At 43.6% G+C, this 12,005-nt stretch overlaps 1 protein-coding gene across 1 annotated transcript; it reads right to left on the bottom strand.

Moving 5' to 3' along the window:
• Positions 1-3,453: 3,453 nt before the first annotated feature.
• Positions 3,454-11,237, bottom strand: GORASP1 (golgi reassembly stacking protein 1). The gene is made up of 9 exons (XM_054171402.1): positions 11,107-11,237; positions 9,128-9,208; positions 8,221-8,424; positions 7,489-7,575; positions 7,020-7,150; positions 6,378-6,519; positions 6,035-6,179; positions 5,554-5,709; positions 3,454-4,879 (listed from the first exon to the last, which is right to left on the bottom strand). Exons 1-9 carry the CDS (start codon positions 11,167-11,169, stop codon positions 4,602-4,604), a joined length of 1,287 nt encoding a protein of 428 aa, XP_054027377.1. The 5' UTR covers positions 11,170-11,237; the 3' UTR covers positions 3,454-4,601.
• Between the last annotated feature and the right edge of the window lie 768 nt (positions 11,238-12,005).

The following is a 12,005-nucleotide window of genomic DNA, read 5'->3' on the forward strand; positions in this document are numbered from 1 at the left end:
GTCAAACAAAAAAAGGAAAATATTTTTCATCCTATTTTATTTAAGAAGAAAATAAGTCAGGTCATTACCTTCTGCACTCTTGAACCCAGCCACACAAACTCACGGCTTAAACAGAAAGCGTGGCTCAGCGCTAAGCTGGCATGTCTTGTCCCTGTCTTTTGAGGCATTTTCAGTTTCTAATCCCCATTTCTGTGTATTGCTCAGTTTGACACAGCTGTGCCCCAGCTGCACATTTGTATTGGTATTTGTGACTGAAATAGTTAACCAGAACTGGTAACTTTCATTGAGAAATTGTTCTGACTTGTATTTATTAACAGCAAGGGTCTACACTTGTTTCAAGAGGCATTGTTTGGTTGGTTTTGTTCTGGTTGTCCTGCTGTCCCATTGTATACATTGGAATTGCTCCCAGGAACTTTGTTTGAAATCAGTCAAGGTTGTAATTTTTGTTTCTTTTATTTTCTTTCTTTTTTTCCTTTTATTTTTTCCTTTTATTTTTTCCTTTTCTTTCCCCACTTTTTTTTCCCCTTTCTGTTTTCTCCCCCCCCCTGCCCCCCCCCTTTTTTTTTCCCCCTTTCTAACCATCCCAATACACAGTTTCTGGAAAGATTGACAAAAAGAGTCTGCAATGCCAGAAGGGTAAATGATGCTTCACAGTTGTATAGAATAAAAGGCTTTAGTTAAAATATCTTCCAGTTGTTTTGTGTCTTGGATCAATGATGCCATTCGAGAGCCTGGACCGTTGCCACCTGATGGTTGTTCCACAAAGGACTTCAAAGTCCTTTGAAGCATCAAGTAACAGAATGGCTGAAGAAGGGGCAGTGCCTTCACAAAATGCCTTAAAGATGATCTTATTACATGGTTGGATATAAAACTGAGGAGGGATTCAGGCCTTCAAATAGATGCTCTGAGATACTTTTGAGGTGGAGAATGTGCTCAAGCCGTGGCGTTTGCATGGGCAGTGCCTGCTTTTGTACTGTGGAAATACTCTGTGCTAACATCCATGGACTACATAAGACAGCCCTGCTGCAAATGACTTGTGCCAGCTGGCACTCAGTTTTCTGGATGTGGCAGGGTTATAGCCCCCTAAGAGACAGATGGAAGGCCAAGACTGGATTTGCTGACACTGAAAATGCTCAAAGCAGGTGCTGTGGGGCCTGTCAGCTGGGCTGCTCTGAGATGACACAGTAGTTCAGTGACTGAATGTGCTCCTGGTGACTCTGAGCACCCAGCTTGGATGGAGTCTCAAGTGTGAGGATTATTATTTTTTTTTGCTATTCCTTTTTAATTTGTCACCTTTTCTGCAGTTGTGAGGTCTGGAAGTCCTGAAGGCAAGAAGAGGAGGAGAGGCCCCTGCCCAGCATTCAGGGGTTCAGCTCACTAGGACATTGTAAGCAGAGTTCCAGTTTGCCAGAAGCAGAGGAAAGGCTGTGGAGTTGTAGAAGCTGGATGAGGTTTTTTATTTCACAATGGAAAGGAGTTGTAAATCTATTATTTAGTAGACTAACCTGTCCCAAAGAAAGCATTTGTCTATAACAGGCATTTTTTTTCCTCTTCAGTGCCAGGGGAGGGGAGAGAATGTGTTTGCCAGAGGTGAAGGCACAGAGCAACTGAAAACCTTAATCTGGTTAAAATACTCCAGATTATGGCCAGTACATTGCACCAAGGTATTGCTGTTTCTTTCACTAAGGTCCCTTTTGATTCCAGCTTCATCCCTAGAAATTTCTGGAACTTGACATTTAGCATCAGTCTTTAAGCACATGACTTCACACTTGTCCTGATCTTGGCCAGGTGGAATTCCCACCCAGCAAGGTAACAGAACTGTTAAAAGCACATGCAGACTTCAATATCAAGTAAGTGATTGACTAAATAGTTTCCTGTACCATGTTCTGAAGGTTTTTCTGAAAGGCAGCTGTACAAACATCATGCAGACCAGAGGTATTGATTAGAGAGTGGGTGGGACATGCCCAATCTCTGAGGGTACGGTGACACTGTTCTAGCCATCTATTTCTGGGGACTGAGAATGCTAAATTACTTAGAAATGTAATTGCTTTGAAATTGCCCTTACAGCAGAACCAATGCAAAGTTGTTTGCTTAAGGCAGAGAGGGAGGATGTGTGGACGTTAGTGGCAATGCCCAGGAAATAACAGCAGATTAACACAGATCAAATGCAGCAAGGAAGGTGTAGCTGCTTTTAAGCCAGAGGCAGTGGTGCTTGGTTCTTTCATATTTGCCCACTGGTGGGGGAATATGAGGAATGGTGAGGGTGATGAAGGGAATGTTAAATTAAAGGCTGCTCCCTGGGAGGCTGCCTCTGCTTTTCATTTCTGCTAATTCATGGTGCCACAGTGCGGGAGCACAGGGTGCTGAAACAGCTCAAGTCTCCCACTGCCCCAGTTAGTGCTGTAATTCTTACTGCTAGGTGAGGTTAAATTCTGAACCCCCAGGCAGCTGGAAATATGTAATTCAAGCCCATTACATGTCAGTGGTGTAATTTCTGTGTTGTAATCTCTCTTCCTGCAGCATTTCTCATTTACAGCTAAGAGGAGTTCAGTGAAGTGTGGCAGCTAGGACGAGCAGCTTCTGAACATAACCTAGAGTAGTACAGCAGAAGATTCAGTAAGTATCAAGCCTACTGTGAAAGCTGAAGAGGGAAAACAAAGTCTTCACCGCCTGAATTTGGTATTTCAACAGTTCTTGCCAGTAGTTGTTCACCCTAAAGACACCAAGTACATTCATTCACACATTCAAGTTCAGTTAACTCATTTATTACTGTGACATTGGAAATTTAGTACGAGTTTTGACATTCCCTGTTCCCTTTTATGCTCCAGCATCACTTGCATGAGCTACTACCAGCTTAAAACCAGATTAGAAATGGTCTTAAATAAACAACAAAAGCCTAAACAAATCACTCAGATGTCTTAAGTCATCAAGCTCTGAGACCTAACTTACCCATAGCTTAAGTTACATTTATTGTTAGTGTTTGGCTGCCCACCCCTGCAGCAAGCAGTTGAAGGAAGAGAGAAAATTTATTTTAGCAATGTAGGAAAAATAAAACCTGTTCACTGTTGACAGACCATTAGGCAGATCAGATTTCAAATCTCTTTTGAACTCCCTGCACTCAGGGCTTCCTTCTTCAAAGCAAAAGAGACTTGGACCATCCTGGTCAAAGCTCCTGTATTTGACGTGAAAGCATTATTTAAGACTAACAGCAGAGGTGAAGGACAGATTTTATGTAAGGGTTTACTCTTTTGAAGACCTCTCTGCCACTCTAACTTCACCTGTACCTGAGCTGTCAAGGGCTCAGCTGTGTGAGCCAGGCTCCCCCTCCTGCATTGTGACTGTGTTTCAGCCTCATCAGTCACTTCACTTGCTTATGTGCATAGAGCAAAGCAAAGGAAATTTGGCAATATTGTGTTAAACAAGTATATTCTTGTTTATAGCTTCAACACACACACAACCTTCTACCTCACTCTCTTCATTTAGGAAGAATTCTCACCACACCAACTGTACCAGCTATAGTAAAGCTATTCCAAATCAGTAGCTTTGAAATTCCATGATAAATCACTGCCCTGAGAGGCATAAAAATACCCATATTTCTTTCATGTTCATTTCATGTTTCCCATTACATTCAGGAACTATTTGAAAACAAATGCAAACACAACCAAAAAAAACTCCTCCAAGAAGCAGTAATGTTGTTGCACTAACCTGCTCCATCACTAAGCCTTAAAATCAAAATGATTTGTATCAAACCAGAAATGGGTAAATACAAAAGCATAACTGATTAAAAGCTATTTCTCTGTCACTACAGAAACCAAGACTTCTTCAGCTCCACTGAAAAGGTTCAGCACCCTGAAAACACACAGGCCTGAAATCAGTTTGTTTTAAATGACCATCATTCCATCCCCACTGTTTGGGGATTTTTTTTAGCTGTGAAACCACCACACGAGCCACTGAAGAGCTGAAGTGAATCACAGGACCCACCAACATGATTTTGCCTTAGCTAGATGCTGCAGCTTCAAACCATATGGTACTTTACTTCCTGCAAAAGTAGCTGTAGAGAAGACACATGAATCACAGTGACAGAGGAGGGACTGTAAAACAAGAAGAATAACAGTTTGCAGAGCAGTCAGTAGAAATAAAGATGGCTTAGGGTAGGCAATACCTTAAAAATCACAGGAACTAATTGAGGTGTACCATTATAAAGCTTTCAAGCAAGCCAAAACCATACATTTCTTTTCAGTGCTATCAATCACACTGAGAAGATCATCATTAAGTGTCACTGTTCAGGCAGGTTGCCTTGATAAATACATTCAGGAGCATTCACAGACCTGTGAATTCAGGAGCTTGACGTTTTGCCCATCTCCAACCTGTTTCTGCTTTCATTTCTCCATTCATTCGGTGATTTTGCACAGCATTCAAAGTCTGAACATAGACCAATCCATTAAACAATGACTGGGCATGACAGCAAGATTGGTGTTTCTTTTATAATGTGGTCTACACTAACAAAATAGAGTAACTGTTAATTCTTTCAAGGTCAGAAAACTATTCCTGGCTGTAGTCTTGCAGCACGTGGCAGTCTGTAAACAAAAGCAGCATCCATTTCACTCACGCTCTTGTGCAGCTGCTGCTTCTTTCTGTTCACTTGCTGCTTCAGCATCTGGATTCCCTGGACTTGTGGTTAATGAGCTCTCAATACTGTTTAAGAGCAGCTTTGATTCTGGGTTGTCAGGATCAGTTCCAAGTGTTGGGTTTGAAGAAATTTCATTAGGAAGAGCAAAAGAAGGTAAAGATGGAACTGAAGGCAGGAGGTCATCCAGCTGTTTAACTGAGCCTTCAGAATGCATGGGGACATCTTCAGGGTCCAAGGCTGTGGCATTTTCTGGGAAATGGAAATAGTTGGTAAAAACCCCCAAACTGTCAGGCAAACAGAGACAGCTACCACACATCTAGAAAAATCAGCTGAATGAGATTCCTCGTGCAGGCAACAACCAGGCACACAAGTGTCAAACATGGGCTGTGTCTGCTCAGCTCTCCTCACATCCAGAAAAATCTGATGGTGCAAGCAGGCTTTTCAGAGACCACAACCTATTTGTGCTGCTGTATTTTTATGTTTGATTTCATGCTGCAACTCAGTCACCCCTCCTTTTAAAGGAGAAAGGCATCCATAACGTCAAGCTTGTTGGTTCTTAATAAACAGAAAAGTCACTGTTAAGATGACTGCAATTTTTGGTTCTTAATAAACAGAAAAGTCACTATTAAGATGACTGCAATTTTGTTTTCACAACTGATTTCAGAAATACCTGCTCTGAAGGTCAGTTTAATTTGGATCATCAACATTTTCATTCAAAGACACAGACACATTCTGTAATCTTATTTAAAAAGCCTATTAGCTTTTGTCCGCTCCTACACCTGATTTCTGCTACTAGTCCCCTTCCTGATCTTTCCTTTACAATTGGCTTACTTCCAAAAAGGCACAATCCTGCTGACAGGCAGGAGCTGGTGCCAGTCCAGAAATGAAGTCAGAGGCCTAAAGGAAATCTTGAGCACACTTACCAAAATAAGCAGAAACGTCAGTGCTCAGCATTAACTTCTCAGTGCCTACTGAAGCATCTGCTGCTGGCATGGTGGAGGAGGCAGCTGAAGACATGTTGGGCACACTGGTTAAGTTAGTGAGTTCAGGAAGTGAAATATCAGACATATCTAGAAATCCTGAAGGAGAAAGCAAGTATTACAGTACAGTAACACAAAATATCCAGACTGAAGTCAGTGAAATTCCCTCCCCACTTAATCCAAATGAATATAACCTAAATGTTAGCCAATGCCCGTGGAAAGACTTCTGCAGAGTGTTAACCTCAGTCAGGCTCACAGTACCCAAATTCTGCAGCTCTGAAATCCAGGGAAGTCAAAAGGTTCCATGGAAAACTCCTAATTTAAGTCATTTAACTCATTTAATTCTCAAACTTGTTGAAGACCTTATTACTTTACTTAGATGTCCTATAAAGAACTGTTGAAACAAGCACCTAAGAAAATATACCTGGATCCATAACTCTCTGGAGAGGGGGAGGAGGGGAAAGTGAGCTTTCTGGTGAATAACCACTCATTTCTTGATCTGTGGAATGATGCAAGTCCATAACTGCTCCTGAGTTGTCACTCTGAGAAGTAGGTGCCAGTAATGGAGTCTGGAATAACAACAGGAAGAAGGAAGAGCATCTTTTTATATTGCAAGCTTCACCTGAAGATGACCTTCCTATCAAAGCATTCTGCCTCAGTCCCCCAAGTACACCAGTACAGAGAGAATCTACAATGCAGGAACTGAGAGTCAGCAACATGATGAGGACTCCAGAGAATATACCAGAGATAGGAACTTTCTTGCATACCTCAGTGTAGCCATTAGTTGAAGGTACAGGAGTTCCAGCTTCCGGTAAGGGTGAAGGTGGTTTGCTTTCTGGCTTTTTCTTTGATGTTGCAGCCTGTGTTGGAATTCTGTGCAAATAGCCATAGCCAATGCCACATCCTAAGCTGTACAAGAAAAGCAGGATAAGACTTGAAAAAGAGGTGCTCTTAACAAAGGTAACACATGTTTTAAACTTTTATTCTTTAGTACAAGAGAAGTGTAAGTCTGTGTTCTGTAGCTGCAAGGATCATTTTAGAGTACTGAAGGAGCACCTAGACAAATAGAGCTCAGCTTTTTTACTTGATTATTTTTATATCTTTACAAGATACAATCTGATCTGATGTGGATTTTGCCATTTAACTGAAGGTCTGACTATGAGAATGGAGCTAGTGAATCTGCTACATCCAGGTTATGCCACTGGTTTCAACTCAAGCAGGATTAGATGCAGAACATGCATAATTCCTAGTTCTGAGCTAATGTTTTTATGGAAAGCTGAACAGTTTTGTGTGAGAAGTGTAAGGAAACAAGGGTAAATGTGAAAACAGCAAGCTAGCAATACTACTCTTAAGAGGAGCTCATATCCAGTGAGTGCATGTCATCAGCCAGTGACTGTCAAGATCAGTACCTTCCTTCTCCACCCCAAGCTCCATTGGGAGTCACAACTACCTCTCGAATGGAATCAGCTTCAGTGTTATAAACCATCAGCTTCAGTGGCTTCCCCTCATGGGATTCAATCAGTGAAAAGAAATCCTCTGACTAAACAAAAAACAAGAGTAGTTACTAAACTCAAATATGTAAGACAAGGAGCTGAAAGCAAAGTTAGGATTTTACATAGTTGCTTACTTTGATGTGAGATGCTAAAACCCCAGGTACAGACTAAAACTTTGTCAGAGCAGGCTGGTCTTTAGGGGCAAGTTTGGTTTCATTGCCACATTACAAAAAGATAATGTTTACCTCATCCATAAAGCATCTGTCATAACCATCAACTCCCACCCCCAAACACTATGCCCACTGAGTTATAATAAAGCCAAATCCTACAGCAGACACTTGGAAGGCAGGAAGACAACCACTGATTGAAGGCACACACATCCTACCTCCTGAAGAATCTGATCAGATCCAACAATGTAGTCAGTGTTCGGCTGGAGGCCAGCTAGAGCTGCAGGAGATGCAGGTTCAACATCCTGTGAAGGAATGAGAGGTCTCATCTGCACTTACAGCAGGATAAAACTACCTCAAGATCAAAGAGCAAAGCTAACTCCAAAACCATCAGAACATTTTGCTTATGGGACTAAACTTAGACAGTCTACACCTAGGTGTGACATCTTGTAAAACACATTCAGAAAGAAAGACCAAGATGCTACCAATTCAAAATGAGACACTGAAGACGTTGAGAGGTTGCATTTATGTAAATAACCAGAAACATAACAGTCTGTCCTAGTCAATTCTACTCCTTCATGCTCTCTTTCTTAAGTTTAATATCATTTTTTGGTGCTTTATGTGACATTAGTGTTAATTTAATAAAGTTCATGCAACACAAAGACACCAATGAGGTCAGAATGTTTTCGCTTTTGCCATTGATTCTTCAACATAACACCAGAAGACCTTCTCCCCATAACACACCACTTGGTCGGGTTGAGACAGAGTTATTTTTCATAGTGACAGGCAAGAGTAATAGTCACCCACTGTTTGCTCCTATTCAAGTAGCTCAGACAAACCTTCAAGGCCATGTTCTTCTCACTGAAACTCTACATACAGGCTACTTCTAAACATCAGCATTCATATAACCTTGTTGTCAAGCGTAAAGAGCCACTGAAGAATTCTCTTACCAAAACATGCCACACATGTTCATTGGCTCCCTGGAAGCTGCAGAACCTCACACTGGCTCCAAGAAGGCCTTGTCCTCCCCACATGTTACTGGGGATCACCTCCACCTCTCTTATTTTCATTGTTTTGATATTATACACCTCCAGCTTCACTACTTTTTCAGCATTTGCCTTCAGCAGATCTTTCAACATATTGTTTTCTTTATTCTGTAAAGCACAGAGAAAGATACATGATTATTTCTACTTACTCCTGTATGTCATGCTTGTGGCTGAATTTGAGTATGAAGAACCCAAACTGTCAAAGCTTAGGCTTAGTCTTTCATGATCAGTTCCAGCAGTTCCACATTTTTTTATTAGAAAGAAGTCAGTACTGTCAGTTCATGTTCCCTGACATGAGTGTTACTAATTACTCTGTTTCATTGCTTACCTTCCTGTTCTTCATAACTGCCATGGAGTAATACCAGCAATATTAGATCTCAACTATGTAGTCTAACAACAAGCAGCAACATTTTATGTCATGCTTCTGATCCCAGGCCTTCTTTTTCATGCTTTATCAAATGCTGAAACAAGTTTGTTCAAACACATGTTGAGCTCTTACCATTGACTCACTAGTTCAATACTCACCTTGTGGCAGAAAGTATGTGTAAATGAGTAATATCATAAACATTGTGTTAATCTGTTACAAAGTTAAGGTGGTTGAAGGCATGAGGCTCTTTCCTCACATCTGGATCCAGCCAGAGAGGAGACTTAGGACACCACTAAGCTTCACTTTACCTTTCTAATGCCATATGCAATGTCCATTAAGAAAATCTTTCTTTACTGTGACAGCTTTGACTTCTGCTTTTTATCATTACAGTACCCACATTTCATGCAGGAGAGAAAAAAACAACACAAATCTTTTGAGGCTTACAAGCCTTGTGTGTCCTATGGCAATGATGAAATCAAAGAAAGGTTCCAGTCCTCCTTGTTGAGCTGGAGAGTTTTCCTGAACCTGCAAAACATACATTTTGGGTTTGTTATTACACTGATTGCTACTTACATGAAGTGAGAAAGTTAAACTTTACACTTGATTCAATATTTACTTTTGAGCTGAGCCACAGATAAGACATCCAGTGGCAGGCCTTGGAAAGCAGCTCACAACTGTGAGCTCATTTTTCTGACTGCCCAAATGAAGCTGTAAAAAGCAGGTTTTGAACCTCACACATGACACAAGTATTGTTATTCAGAGTGCACAGCATGGGATTACTAAATACTGAAGACCCCAAAGAAAGACTTAGTTTTCAGACTTCTGCTAGAGGATTTTTCTTCCATGCTACTAACAGCCTGAGCACATTGAGAGGTCCCCATGGCATCACAGCCATATTTTTTCCCACATAAACCCAATTTATATTCAGGTTCCCACAATTTCCAGCACATTAGAAGGGGAACTCTTGAAGGAGTGTGCTACAAGCACATGACTAACCCCAAGCTCTGGTCAAAAAGACTGCCATCCCTTTAAAAATATTCATAAGAAATGAGAGTTGCAACATCTCAATTTCACAATAATCAAGTTATTGTAAAACAGGTGTAATAAAAAAAATACATGGAGAAAACAGCTATTAAAGTGCATCCACACCAGGATAAAATCCACCACAAGTTATACAAAACTTGATGTATGCAGATTACATGAGAGTGTACCCACTTCAATGTATACTAACAAAGTACTATGAAGGGGAAACCACTGCAGATGTGCTCAGAGTTTGTACTTTTTCTTAACCTAGGAACTATATGGACTATATGGAACTATATGGATGTTATTCTGGAGCTCATGGCATTGTTAGTCAGATGCCTAAAGGACATACAGATTCCCATATGAAGCTCTAAGTTGCAAAACCCCTGCCACACTTGGTTTTCAAAATGACACCATATCAAAAGTTGCATGAATTCCTGGGGGGGGGGAAAAAGAGTAATTTTTACTTTTTCTCCTGCAGACTGTAGGTCACCAAAACCATTCTCTAGTAGAGAACACTGAGCAGAGTCCTGCACTTAATATAAACAGAGGGGGCATTTCAGGAGCAGATGTCATTTCTGATGGAGGTAACTCAGTTAAGGAGACTGACATAAGCAGATTACCTCACAAAACTGGTACCCTGAACACATCTTTTGACGCTGAGAAACACAAACTGCTGCTGAAGTGGAAAGCAGCATGTGGCCACCGTTCCACTCTCATTTCAAGGAGGAAAACCACCAACTAAATGAAACACTAACCGAGGCAAGAACTGTTAGCAGCAACGCCTCTGCCTGCCATTAAGCTCCCAGATACGCAGTTAAACCGATGTGTGTGCAGACAACAAGCCAGATAAATCAATCATAACAAATTCGCATCCACATACAATACCGTGAGACCTAGGTCCCCAGGAAAACACTGGAGCAGGAATTAACTTAGCTCAGGCAGAGCGCTCTCAAGGTCTGCTAAGAGATCAGTCACATCTTCAAGTCAGGGGGATTTGCTTTGTAGAAAGGAGGGAGGGCTACACTACTCTTAAACGATTTCAGATCCCTCGACAGCGGTCCGGCAGCCAGGACATAGAAGGTCGAGGCTTCGGTGAAACCGCTGGAGCAGGTGTGAGGCCGCGCCGGGCGGGTACCCAGCGCCTAGCCGGAGGGCTGCGAGTGCTCCTCCCCTGCCGCCGTGGCAGTTCCCTGAACGGAACCAACAGGTGAAGGACCAGAGAGCCCCGCCGCGCCGAGCCCTCCGGCCTCCACGTGTCAAGCTAGGGACTCGTCCTGCCTGGGCCGGAGCGGGGAAGCTGGAGCCCCGTGCCCTGCAGGACCCCACCTCACGCCCGCCGCCCCTCACGGCCCTCCCTCACTCTCCCCACGCTGCGGGCCCGGCCACAGCCGCCTCACCCCGTGTACGTGGAAGCCCTCGGCGCCGCCGTCGGGGACCTCGGAGCTCGAGCCCAGCCCCATGCCCACCACGGCGGGACGGGACCAGACGTTCAGGTGGCAGCGGCGGAGGCAGCGGCAACGAGCATCACGCTCCCGCCACTCCCTCTCGCTGTGCGCGCCGCAGGCCTGAGCAAGCGAGCACCGAGAGCAGCGCCCGCGCGGCGGCGAGCAGCGGGATCTGCGCTCCTCTCCTCTGCCTGCCGGCCTGCGGGCGCGTGACGCGTGACGCCCCTAGCGACGGCCGTGCCGCCTGGGGCGGACCGGGAGGGCGTTGCGGGAGCGGCGCTGCGGGGAGGGCTTGGGGGCTGCTGGGCGTGAGTGGGCAACGTGCGATCGCAGCCCTGAAGACCGACCGTATCCCGGACTGCATCCCCAGCGGCGTGGGCAGCAGGCGGAGGGAGGGAGAATTTGTCTATACTCAACGTGGTGAAACACGGGCACAGGTTGCTCGGAGAGGTGGTGCTTTCATCCCTGGAAACATTCCAGGTCGGGTTGGATGGGGCACTGAGCAACTTGCTCTCCCCTCGTGGTACCCTTGTGCTTGAAATGCCCGGACCTGCTTGGCATTTGGTACGAGGATCAGGATGCTGCCTGCTAAGCATCAGCATGCTGCCTGCTAAGCATCAGCATGCAGCTGAGTGGCAGTTTGGGTCTCAGAGCATTTTTTCCCACACGTATTTCTACAGAGCTCTGGAAAAGAAAAGAGGGGGGAAAAAAGTTCTTATTCTAAGAGCCTTTTAAAAATTATACTTCAGATAATAAAATTCAGAAAGAGTTCGTTGTGGTTTTGACCAGCACCTACTTCACACATTTAGAAAGAGCAAGTGTTTCTGCCTTGTGCCTCCCTGTAGACATGA

The sequence above is a fragment of the Dryobates pubescens genome, chromosome 21 (genome assembly GCF_014839835.1).
Source record: "Dryobates pubescens isolate bDryPub1 chromosome 21, bDryPub1.pri, whole genome shotgun sequence".
NCBI classification, from domain to species: domain Eukaryota; kingdom Metazoa; phylum Chordata; class Aves; order Piciformes; family Picidae; genus Dryobates; species Dryobates pubescens.